This window comes from Hippoglossus stenolepis, chromosome 4 (genome assembly GCF_022539355.2).
Source record: "Hippoglossus stenolepis isolate QCI-W04-F060 chromosome 4, HSTE1.2, whole genome shotgun sequence".
NCBI classification, from domain to species: domain Eukaryota; kingdom Metazoa; phylum Chordata; class Actinopteri; order Pleuronectiformes; family Pleuronectidae; genus Hippoglossus; species Hippoglossus stenolepis.
Window position 1 is genome coordinate 23,128,290 of NC_061486.1, and position 13,119 is coordinate 23,141,408.

The 13,119-nt window shown below is 42.4% G+C and overlaps 1 protein-coding gene across 1 annotated transcript; it reads left to right on the forward strand.

Moving 5' to 3' along the window:
- Positions 1–927: 927 nt before the first annotated feature.
- Positions 928–12,249, forward strand: vwa7 (von Willebrand factor A domain containing 7). Its single transcript, XM_047339624.1, has 17 exons — positions 928–1,283; positions 2,139–2,397; positions 2,860–3,093; positions 3,369–3,465; positions 4,974–5,108; positions 5,180–5,375; positions 5,977–6,146; positions 7,057–7,169; positions 7,272–7,388; positions 7,739–7,960; positions 9,026–9,158; positions 9,716–9,868; positions 9,988–10,092; positions 10,215–10,504; positions 11,089–11,225; positions 11,455–11,614; positions 11,701–12,249. The coding sequence occupies exons 2-17, from the start codon at positions 2,176–2,178 to the stop codon at positions 12,247–12,249; spliced, it is 3,033 nt and encodes a 1,010-aa protein (XP_047195580.1). The 5' UTR covers positions 928–1,283; positions 2,139–2,175.
- The last annotated feature ends 870 nt before the right edge of the window (positions 12,250–13,119 follow it).

Consider the following 13,119-nt stretch of genomic DNA (forward strand, 5'->3'; position numbering starts at 1 on the left):
TTACTAAAAAACAACACTGTTGTATGGGATGGTGATGTTTCTCTACTACACACTACACTATTATACAAGTGTCTGCTCCAATCAGCTTTCAAAACTGGAGTCTGTGTCCATGGTAAAATAAAATGCCTAATTTGACTGAACTTTACGTCATGTCAAAAATCTTCTACATTACGTACAAGTAGTGGTTGCTACTGTAAACCTGGTGATGGTTAAACTGGCCTGTGAGGATTTTCTGTCAGAAGAAAAAACAGCTCCACAAACCATCAGCACAGAAAAGAAAGCTGTGGTTACTTACTGCAAGTGAACAGGAAACCTGCAATAACCTCACCTGCCACCTTCTTCCAGTTAACTGAAGAGGTTCAGTAAAAAATAGTGAAACCTCTTGCTTTCTTTCTGGAAATATGTGGGTGGTGTTACATACATTGCACAATGTCTAAATGTTTTTACTCGTCTTTCCTGGTTCTGTAGGTGTCGTGGTTCACAACAAGTAGGTCAACGGAACTTCCTTTTTGTGTCTTATTTCTGCTCCGGAAAATTACATTATCTCTTTAAAAATGTCGTTGAGAAACAGCCAAAGCTCAGAAACAACAGAAGACCAAAGCTTAAGAATGCTCAGTTCATTTCATCACATTCAGTCCCACAAAGTTCAACACTGTCCTCTGCGTTGGCTGGCAACTGATGCCCTTCTTTGCGTTGCCATTAAAAGAGTGGGTAACTAGGTAGTGAGGAAGGGGCTGTGGTGTTAGCAGTTGTGAAAAGCAGCAGTGTTTTTTTTTGGTGTCATTACAAAAGCAAGAGTGATGGAGACAGAAAGGGCAGGGGGGGGTTGGGGTAGGCCTGAGTCAAACACCCTGGCTGATAATGTATGCGGCCCTTTTGTGGTAAATCAATGCACCATGCAATAATGGGGGGTAAGGAGGGGCATGAGGCTGTAAGGGAGCTATGACGGGACGTCTTCTGTCTCACGGTGTGCCCCCCTCAATAAGAAACACACCCAAGACCGCGCAGTGTCAACCAGACCCTCATGCTTCTTCCATTCTTAACTTGGATGTTATTCTTCTTACTGAGGAGCCGGCCTGAGATGAGACCCCAAGGACGGACAAATGTTGAGATTATATCATTTTAATACACAAACTAGAATGCTGTGATAGCAGACACAGCTCCTTCTGCTCACAGGTTATATGAATCTACATGTGAGGCCTGTGCATTGTAACGGAGACGTCGCTGCCAAATGCACATCTGAGCAAAGACTAAAGAGAAGGAGTCTGACCAGATGAATTGAGGTGAGAGCGTTTTTAATTTGTGTAACTTCTTAGATTATGTGCAATTTTACGGAAATGTTTGTAGTTGCATTTTTCAATAGAAAACATGATTTAAAAAGTAAAACAATACACACACACTTTTTATTACATTATTGTAGCATTATGAAAGAGGACGTTTGGTGCAAAACTAAGCTCTAGTTAATTTACCATTTTACTACCTCAGTAATGATGGACAAATTAAGCAACAGATGATAAAAAGTTGTTTAATGTGAACCACAGCCCACAAGCTCTGAAGATTGAAGGTGTTAAAAACCAAAACTTTGTTTAATAATCTGTGTACAAGTATCTAAAACTGTGTCATTCCTGCAGAATGAATGAATTAGTACTTGCACTCTCCCTTTGGGACAGCACACCGATCAATTGATACGGATTGGCTGACTGGAGGCTGAGGCAGAGAGGAAGGAGCTGTTGTTTAAAGGCCTGGTGCTTTGTTTCGGTGTCTCCCAGCAAAGACTGTGGGAACAAAACCAAAGTATTGTATCTGAATAAAGTGGGCAAAGAACAATAGGGGCCTCTGTACAAACATAGCTGACAAAAATGGGAGGAGATTTTGGGGTGGGGGGATTGTTAAGAAGTGGGTGATGAAAGAAAAGGACACATGGATGACCGGAATAGGCTGTTCAAATCAGCACAAATCTCTTCTGAACAATAGGGGACAGGTCACTTCATATACCACTTAGTAAGAGGGAACTGCTTTTCATGTGACGAAATCATGAATAAGTAAAAGACTTGCCTGCAGATGTTGAGTCAACTCAGCTGAATTTCAAATGTGTTTTTGTGTTGCGACTGACTGCAAAGGCCTTTTATTTCATGCAGGTAGGATGTGACCTACTCAGCCCGTCTCCACGGCATAATGTCAATGGGCAGAATCTGGGAAGGAAGTGGGAAGCTAATGTGCTGGTTTTTTCTCGCTTACCTTCTCCTCTTGGCTTTACCATGCATGGGCTTCCTCCCCAACTTCTGGTCCCGAGTGTTAACGATGTCCTGGGACTCACACACGCACCAATATATCACAGAGCAGGCCGTCCTCAATGTCACCCTGGAGACGCTGAAGGGAAACCCTGCAGAGGAACAGGTGAGCTGTGTCAGGATGTTTACTGCACATTCAGTTTAGAACACAGTATAAGAGACCTTCTTTTGGTTTGTAGACTTCATTAAATCATATCAGATATCAGTATTGTGGTCATCACTAGCGTGGCCCAGAGAAAACAAGCAAATAGACCTAACACATACAAATGGAGGAAACATCATTGCAACACAGCCAGGTATTCGTGACGCAGCCAAATACTTGTGACTCAGCCACATTCTCACGACACATCAAAGTGTTTCCAGGGGACACTAAAAAGTGTTGAACATTGCTGGGACACTTTAGTCTGAGCTCTCAGGGCCACGTACATGACTGAAGTGAGCCAACGTCAGTGGCCAACAATTTATTTTACATCAAGGATTTCATAAGAACTTTGAGAACTATAAAAGTTCATATATGCACCACAACTACATCTCATTCCAAAGATTGTAACAAATGTGTCCCTCCCAGACCAGACTAGGCCGTGGCTTCTGGAGAGCTTTGGGAGAGGTGGTGAAGTCCAATGCCGCCATGGACTTCCTGAGCTCCACCAGGTCTGACCCGGTGTACCACTTTGATTCAGAGCGGGTGGACAGCGCCACGGTGATGTTACGGCAGTTCTGGGCCCAGACTCTGCTCTCAGTGAGGGCCAAACAGTACCAAACTGCCCGTCACAGCTTGGGCCAGCTATTTCACTCCCTGCAGGTACTCAGCAACACTGCAATTAGGACAACAAAATATGTATACACATATTTTGTGTATACATATTTTGTGTAATGTGCAATGGTAATAAACCGCAACTTATAGGCTACATTCCAATGGTAATGAAACCTGCATTACTTCTAGACACCAGTCAAATGTAACATGTGAAATGTTTAAGACTTGTTTGTTAACAAAGATTGGATCAAGAGAACTACGAAGGATTTTGTTTAGATATGTGCGTGAAAGGCCTCAAGTCTTTCTAACATGTGTTATACCAGGACTTCTACAGCCACAGTAACTGGGTGGAGATGGGCCGACACTCCATATACCTCCACCTGCTGCAGCCAGAGGAGCCAGTCATCCCTGTGGCTAAAGGTAACTCATATCTTCACCCCTGTGATTCCACTACGACCCACTTCATCACATCAGCAGTGGTTTGCACAATAGATTTTTTTGATTCAATGTTTTATGAGACTACGTGCGTTTTCCTTATTAGCATCGATTGAGGATGTTGTCTGATCCCATGATAATTATTTGATCTCTCCAAGCGCTAGAGGGCACATTTTTACATTTGGGTTTATTTTAAGAATTATATTTTGCTAAGGAAGTTTCATAACTGAGTGAAGTGAGCCAGAAGTATTTCAGCAACCGCCATACTAAGAGCTGTGATTCTCCTTCAAAGCTTTCCATGATCTTAAGACGTTTTCCCATTGGGGTCAAGGAATAGTGTTCAGAGAGGAGATTACTTTAACTTTCCGATCACAACCAGGAATTTGTTAAGTAGGCATATCATGATGTCAATCAAAATCAACTTAGATGAGTGCCTCGACAACAGTTATGTTTTATTTTTCATCTGGATGCTTTTTATTTACTTGTAATGGGCCTAAACTGCAACACGGTAAATCGAACATCTTCATTTAAAAAAATAAAATAAAAAAAGCTTATTTTAATTGCTACTATGGCCTCAAATCTGCAGAGTCATCAATAATTAAAATGATCCCACCAGAATAACATGACTGTACACAGTTTTATGTATCTCTAAAATCAAAAGTCATCACCAGTAATGCCATGTCATCATTTAGATATCAAGCCCCTATGGTTTGTTTATGTTTTTAACCACGGCAGGACCCAAATGCAGACAGACAGGGAGGTAGCAGAGATACATGAGTTTAATAAACAAGAAATAAGTCATACAGACCTAGAAGGACGCACAAAAAACCCAACATAAAGAAAGGTAAAAACTAGCAAGAACACTGGGAGAAACATCAAGCTGACTGAAGCAAGGACACAGGGGAGATGAACAGTACTGGAGACATCACAAGAAGGAGAACAGATCCGAGAGACTACATATGCAAGAGGACAGGTGCAGACAATCACAAGCACAAGAAAAGTGAACAATGATGAGACACAGGTGGAAAAGGAAGTGAGGTGAATATCAAAATAAAACAGGAAAACAACAAACATGAGGGATCACAAAAAAGTAACATAACTAAAGGAGAGACACTCAAGGAAGATTGCATAGAGGGTTATAGAACAAAACAAAGGGTACACCAGGGAATCAAAAGTACCAAAAGAGTTTCTCAAGATTTCTTAGCAACTCACACGGTCTTAAAATGGGAGAATCATGAAATGTTTATGACCACAGCAAAACTGCAATACGTATAGTTAGTGCTAAATCACTCAGAGAGGAATTCGCTTTATAACTTGTCAGATTAACTGCAATGAAATATAGTTGCATACTGGATCAAATCTTCACTCAGTGAATGTGACATTGAAGAAAAGACATTCCATCCATAGGTGGTAGAGGCATGGTGGTGTTAAAGGCATCTAACCCTAAACCTGCAGTGAGGAGTTTGAATTAAACCATACCTTTCGGTCCACAGAGGACATTCCTACCTGTATGGAGTGCTTCAGTGCCACCTGTCGAAACAACTTAATGCCAAGACTGACTAATGCACAGCAGCAGTCCCAGCTGCTCACTACTGGCTACTTCAGCACTTTCCCTCCAAAACCTCAAGGTATGATGGCCCAACTCTGAAGTCAAAATCATTTTCTGTATCAAGTGTTTTCACGGCTTTTCAATTTCCAGGTAAATGTAGTCATGGAGGAATTCTGGACAGTAGCCGCTATATGGGGGCTAAAGGCGGCATCAACAAAGACAGCACCTCACCTCTATTCTCCCCTCACTATTACCTCCATGTGGAAGCTGCTGCTTTGGCGACTGAGGCCACCCTGACTGTACTGAGAGACCTCAGAGACAACGTGGGTGACAAAGCCTTCCTTCGGTAAGATTCGATAACAATAATAACAATCATCTGAATACTAAAGATTTAATAATTTGTTGGCCAATACCTTCCTGAATATACCATGTTACAAATTTCAGCTGCTGAGTATATGCACTTGTGGTGGGAATTTGCATTTAACCCCTGGTGAGGAATTAAACAATTACACTGAATGATTGAATCAAGTTTCAAGGTATTAAATACTGGTCGAGATGCAAAATTACACAGAGTTTATTGAACACAAACAAAGTTACAGTGTTACTATTTGGCCAAATAGGGACAGAGTTGTTAAAGCCAAGGTGGGCTCAAGAGAAAGACAAATGTCTCTTATGACGGGCGGGCTTTTATACACAAGGTTTGGAACACACAGCTGTCCTCAGTCACACGCCATTGATCTGTGATAACAGTCCTGCACTCTGCTGCACCGATTCGTCCAGTTCATAGTACACAAATATTCCCTTGGTATCACACTTAAGAAAACATTCCTAGTAGAGCATAATGCTGATTCAGGCTACTTTAACTGAACTCACTGAGCATATTCAGGGCAAACAGTTAGATCCAAAAAATGTCCATTACAGTACTATGTCTTCATATCCCTCGACAGGCTCTTCAGCGTGAAGCAGGCCCCTGCCTTGGTATTTGTTATAGACACCACAGGCAGCATGTTTGAGGAGATCACTGCTGCTCGCCTCCGGGCTCACTCCATCATCCAGAGCCGAGCCAGAAGCCCGGCGCAGACAGGCACCTTCCTACTCGTGCCCTTCCATGACCCAGGTGAAGTATTTGTCAGTCTGAAATGAAAACAGTGGAGCTGGAAACGTCAGTCTAAGGAGCTAAACCTATTCGCTCATGTAAAACCCCCTTTTAAAGGGATAGTTCACCCCAAAAAGCTAATTCACTCATTATCTACTCACCAGCTACCATCTATGCCGATGGATGGGTGTATGAAGTGTTTGAGTCCACAAAACACTTTAAGAGTTTCAGTGGTAAACAGCGTTGCAGCCAAATCCAATACACTTGAATTAAATGGTGATCAATTTTTCAAATGTAAAAAAACCCACCAAAAAACATAAAATGCCTCCATACTGCTCCTGTGGTGTCCAACTGTCCACAAGCCCTGACTTTCAAATTTGACTCAAAACAAGTTCATTTACACCACGTTTTTATCCTAAATGTACGTTGTGATCCAAGCGGCTCCGGAGGAGGATAACAAATAATGGGTTAATTTAAGTTTGAGGGTGAACTATCCCTTTAAGAACTTTCTACCATACAACTGTTATCCCTGACTCACATAATGAGGACATGACAGCCCCTCAAAAGTGAAGCCAAAACATCTCGATCACCCCCTAGAGGTTCATTGCAGTGTAGGTAATAAATCTCCTTTGTTGATAAGACATGGACAAAACTAAAAGGTCAAAGTGCACATCAAATCATTTTTTCTCAATTCTTTCTGTCATTTGGCTAAATTTTCCCAAAAGGATGAAAGAAGTATGATCTTATCTTATTTTATCATCTGATGCTTGGCAAAAAAAGTCTTTCCTTAAGTGTTGGACTATGATGTAAGGCCACTTGAATTTTTGCCTTGATCAATTTAATTAAGCTTTGATACGTTAAAAGGTTAAATTTGACAATTATAAATTTGTTATGTTTGCTCAAAAATCGATCCACCTAATATTTTCTTCAGCCGTAGGACCGGTGTATGAGACCGATGACCCAAACCAGTTCATGCAGCACATGGAGAACCTGATGGCGCTGGGAGGAGGAGACGAACCAGAGATGTGTCTCTCTGCCATTCAGGTACTTCTTTTGTCACAGGAGAAGTGATCAGGTATGACTGATCACATGGATAGGGAGAGGAGAGAGTTGCCATAGTAATTTCAAATGTTTCTGTGTTTACAGCTGGCACTCACTCACAGTCCACCGCTGTCAGAGATCTTTGTATTCACTGATGCTTCCCCTAAAGACGCCCACTTGTTTGATGCGGTGAAGGCACTTGCACTTGAGAAACAGAGCAAGGTGGGTTTTTAAGTCAAATATTATTTCCCTAAAATAAAAGTTACACTATTTTGAGTATTGTACACATCCAGTTGAAATGATTTAGTTTCTTTTGAAGGTGATCAGTATACAGAAAAAAACTGGAAGGCCTACATCCAAGCACTCAAGTCTGATGAGTTCAGATGTACATAGGAAGATGTTTTCATGTTTTAGAAACTACTCAGATTTCTTCAAAGTGGAGGAACATGGTTTAATGTGACTTGCATCTACTGTGCATTTACTTGCGATATGAAATTGTGCTGGCAAGAGGACTGGAAATCAGTCAAGTGGTATTTATAGCACATTTCTTTTCTGACCGGATATTCCCACAGGTGACATTTCTCTTAACCGAGGATCCCAACCACACACCAGAGGTCAGAGGGAGAAGCAGGAGGAGGAGGAGAAAGAGGAGGATTAAGCAACCTTTGTCACCCGATCGTTTCTCTCTCTACTCTTCCCTCTCCTCCGTGTCAGGAGGATTGACCATATTCACCTCCAACTCTGACATCCACAGGGTTTCCACCATAGTGGAGGATAACACAGCTGCTGACAAGGTACAGCAGGAAGATCTTTGAATGAGGGTCAACATTAGATGTACTAAATCAAACAAGTTATGCAAATAAAATGGTCACATGGTAAAGATTAAAGTATGAAAAATAAACACTTCTGACTTAGTGAGGGTCTGGTAATTATCCTTGTCAACACAAACGACACCTTTCACATCCTGATTGTGATCAGTTTTTATTATAGAAATCGTGACTATAGACACGTTAAATGTCTTTAAAGGGCCCATATTGTGTAAAATACATTTTCTGGGCTTTTACTATCCGTAATTACTTGAAGTGGGTCTGTAGGGACCCTCAAAGTATGAAAACAGTCAGTCTGCGGACTTTTTCACTCAGTCCATTCTAAGAAATATGTTATCGAAACGTCTCGTTTCGTACTTCCTCCCCCGTATGAGTCATATGGGATCGCACTCGTCTCTCAGCCCCACCCAGCCAGTACCAGTCCAGCCTCCGGACCCACCACCCCCCTCCCCGTCACCTCCACCACCACCACTCCACACCGAACGCGACACCAAGCAGACATGTTGCTGAGCTAGCAGCTTGTTAGTTAAAATCTACGTTACTCCGTATTGAAACTCCGTTGTGAAACTCCATACTGTAACTCGGGACGTTACTCCTACATTGGCCGACTGTCCTGCTAAAACTTGAACAAACATGAGGACGTGTAACTTACCGTTCAGAAACATCCTGTTATAACCGACTGTAAATATGTAGCTGGTTCTTCTATAGCTGCAAACATAACAACGGGACTTTCAGCTGTGTTTACCAGAGAGAGTGAATGCACCAGAATGAGACCGGTGATGGGCCTGGTCGCTTGTCACTCAAAGTGCAGTCAGCCAATCAGAGGAGGGGCTCAAGAGGCAGGTGAAAACAGCCTGTTCTGTATGCAGCTCCAGAGAGTGTTTTTTTTACTTTAAACCACTGATATATCATCTTAGCGTTACCAATACCTCAAATTAAATCCCAGAAAGGTGTAAAATATGGGCCCTTTGAGGTGGAAACACGTTTTTCTCATTCAGATTGATACAGCACATCTGCATCCTTCCTCCTCAGGTGACCCTGCTCCATGTGGAGAGTGACCAGGAGCTGATGTCCGCTCATTCCTTCAGAGTTGATAGTTCATTGAAGAATGTTACCATACATGTCATTGGCCTCCTGCTTGAGTGTATCCTAACCAATCCTTCAGGTAAATGTTACACAGTTATAGTCTGCAAAATCTAGACACCATATACAGTATAGACACATAATGCCTCCGTCCACTGGTTGATGCCAGCGGGTAGGCATTATGTTGTTAAATGTCTGTCCGTCCCATTCTTATGAACACGATATCTCAAGAGCTACTTCATATGGTCCATGGTCAAGGTTGCTGTCCTGATCAGAATGTAAATGTTAAAGTTTAAGATCAATGGGACCTCACCTTTTGCCTCGTGCACACGTTATCTAAAGAATGACTAGAGAGAAAAATGTCATCAAATTTGGCACAAATATTCACTTAGATGCACTGATCAACTGAACAGATTTGGGCGGTCAAAGGTTAAGGTCACAGTGACCTCAAATTAATTTATATAGACTGAAACTGCACTGGTTGGTGGAGGCAAATTTTATGTTATAGTTTTTATTCTGGGACCTACTTTCTGTGAACTGCACTTTGTACTTGCTTAGAATAAATATTCTACAGCCAAGACCTGTCTTTGCATGTGACAATAAAAAAATGGCGTTGTTCCTGTTTTTACTCCTTGTCAGGCCAAAGCCAGTCTCTGTTGAGTGAAAAAGGTTCCCTGGCAGACTTGGAGCACTTTGAGGGTCTATACCGCATCAGCCTATTTTTTCCCATACAACAAGGCCAGTGGAAAGTCCACGCCAAGAGTGACGGACACTTCACATTCAACGTGATAGGTAAAGAAAAAACATCTTAGACATTCATGAAATCCATTAATAGATCACTTCCAGTACGTTAGATATTATATAACTGAATGTAAGAAAAAAAGATTTGTGCTTTTGATCTGCACCTCCAGGTGACAGCCGTGTAGATTTCCTGTATTACTTTGCCACTGTAACCAATGAGACACACCCAGGTCTGGCCAGAGTGGAGGGTAGTCCAGTAGCAGGTATTTGTAATTGTGATTATAGTTTTCTCAAATAATAAGTGATGTATGAGTCACAGCGCACAGTACTAACCATGCCCAGGAATGTGGCTGCCCTTTAGCAAACCTGCTTTGTACTTTTCCCAGGTGTCCCTGCCTTCTGGTGCTGGCTGTTACAGGCCTGGCTCCAGAAGAGGGCGCGTCTTTCAGTCACGTGACACTGTTGGGAGCCCAAGGTGACACCCTGCATCAGATGAAGCTGAACTCCTCCTCTTCCTCCTCTTCCTCCTCTCTCTCGTCATCCTTCTCTGTGGACGAGATGGTGGGATATGTGGAGTCTGTTCCCAGAGTTCCCTTCTGTGTTCGACTCACAGGCCGAGACAGAAGAGGAGACAAGCTGGAGAGGGTTTCCACTGAGATGGTGCAGCCCACTCATGTTCAGATACAGGTACTCAACAGAAGTGCTAAAGCATTGTGATGTTAGACATCATTTAAATATCTAATAATAATTGTTAACAAGTAGCTCAGTACACTTACTCGGTTTTTAAAACTAGTGCAGAGCCTGTTCTAAAGCTGCCTGTGTGGAATGGCCTGTTCTCTTGTTCTGTGTTAAAGCTCTGGAGCTACTTCAGAATTCTTCCTTGTCATTAGTGAGTCCTCCTCAAACAATTTATACAAAATACTGTCACTTTTTTGTTTGAGTACTGGACGTTGTGTGCAGAGCTTTTATAAACAGTCTGGTGCAGAGTGAAATTAGCAAATCTACCTGGTTTATCTGCAGTGAAGATTTTATATTCAATGTTTCTCAAAATGAATCTGTATTTGCTTAGTTACTGTTCACATGTGTGGTTTATATGTAAGGAATGATTTAATGAACTTGTTGAAGCCGACAAGATGAACGGTTGCACTCCACATACTGTATGCAGTTTCCCTTCATTCTATGGAGCGTTTAACGGTCTTTTAGATATTCTTTTTTGTTTTGTGGTCTGTAAACTTCCCTTAACCAACTTTCCATACAACTCTGTACCTCAGGTTTTGTCTGTCCCTCGCCTGGTACCCGGCCACAGCACATTGGTGGACTTTGACATCCTAAACCGCGGCCCGGCCCGACTCTTCAGTCTGAGCATGGATGACGACTGTGGATATCTTCATAAGAGAGGACCTCACAGGTAGGGCAAATATCAACAGCCAGCCGGGGCCCTCTGAGAATTGCCTTTGAGGGTTGCCTTTACGTAAAGTAGGAAAGTAAAATAGTTTTCATTAAATTCAATATGGTATGCTTTATTAGAATCATTATAACCACCATAATCATATGTGTACGGATTGAAATAAATAAAGCTTATTATAAATAAGGGAAATTCTTTCTTATATAATTACTTTTGAGTTTTTGTTTTTTAGGTTCCATGTTGCGGAACAAGGGTCTTTCCACGATCAGGTGAACCTCCACACTCCTGCCACAGCTCAGGCAGGAGCCACTGTCACACTCACCCTCACTGTGCGGGCTTTCGACTCCGCAGACTCAAATTACGCCGTCACTTACTTGACTGTTGTTCCCCCGGTGAGCATTAACTGAAACTAAGAGAATATTGTTCACTTTCGTGATCTCACTGATCATCACTCTGACACTCCCTGTTTCTCCTGTAGGATCCTGACACGTTCCCACCATCCTGCTCCACTGCAGGAGGGCAGTCCACCTGTCCTTCCATTTGCAATGAGTCCAGCTGGACTGTATCTCTGGTCGTGTCAGACAGAGGGCGCTCTGGCCTTGCTGCCCTCCAACTACAGAGGGGTGAAGGCATCCTGACTTTATTCCTCAGCCCTCCAACCACAGAGGACAGTATGGGACATGCCCAGCTTGACCCCGACCAGCAGCAGTCACTCAGGGATCAGACAACCAGCGGAGACCACCACTACAAAGCCAGATTGGAGAAGGGAGACTCCCCTTTGAATGTGTCTGAATGGGTCCAGGGTTCCTCTCAGCCACTGTGGGCGAGGTACACGTCCAGCTGCTGCTCTGCTCAGGCAGAGCTGCTGGTGTGGGATACTGCCGGAAACATGAAGCGTTGCAACCTAACGCCTGATCAACAGAGGCAGCAAAGAGACAGGAGCACAGAAACCAGTGGAACTGGGCGGATAAGACTGCCAGACGTCTTTTTCTTGCTCTTAGTCCTGCTGTGGTCTCCTTTGCTTTAGCTCCACGTGATTAAAACTGTTTTGCAGGTCAAACTCATCTTTGTGTTGATCACTGTATCCCATTATTCCAGATCAGGAGTTCATCAAAGACTTTATAAAGCTTGTCCATTTCTGGAGGATGAAATTTGAAAAACATTAAGTTCACTCAATGCAAAAAACACGTCTTTCATGCTTGTTGAATGTAAGTGTTGTCGTGTAACTCTTAAAAAGAGTCTACTAAATAAAAGGAAATTGATAATTAGAATATCACTGTCAATAGCTTAACTTTTGCTATTGTAACTTCTATACTCTACCTGTTTATAAGATCTGATATCACACAGAATATAATACTGCCATACAGTGATCGATTTGGACACCACTTCCAAGTCCAGGAAATAATGGGGATGTATGAATATACAGAGGTGCCATGTTTTGGGGGGTTGTTCTGGATCGAAATGCAGATACTAAGAGATGCAGAGGCGGTTAAGAGACTTTAAACATTAAACACAAAGGCGAAGCTGGATTGCGAGTCCATCAACACAGAAAAAACACTAGTGATTGGAGCCAAGGTCAAAAACACAGAAACATCATGGGGAAACAAAACTGACCTGAACAGATCCTGAAGAGATGAACTGACAGAAGTCTGGAAGCACAGAGACTATGACAATTATATTTAGGTGATCCAGATCAGGGGCAGATCCAGGAATTATCTTTGAATTTCTTTAACGTTGCAAGATAGGGCATTTTTTTCTTGATGAAGAAAATCTGGCATATTTAGAGGAGCGATATTTATAAGTGTGTGCAGTTTGGTGCAGATCCAAATAAAAATCTGGTGAATTTAAATGTGGTTCCATAAGGGGACTGTTGGGCCTTGGCAGAGGTATGAACTCT

Excerpts from the sequence above, each read along its gene's own strand:
- vwa7 (XM_047339624.1), top strand. The coding sequence starts at position 2,176 with ATGTCAATGGGCAGAATCTGGGAAGGAAGTGGGAAGCTAATGTGCTGG. Across the intron at positions 7,961-9,025 it reads ATAACACAGCTGCTGACAAG|GTGACCCTGCTCCATGTGGA; the intron begins GTACAGCAGGAA and ends CTTCCTCCTCAG. Across the intron at positions 9,869-9,987 it reads CTTCACATTCAACGTGATAG|GTGACAGCCGTGTAGATTTC; the intron begins GTAAAGAAAAAA and ends CTGCACCTCCAG.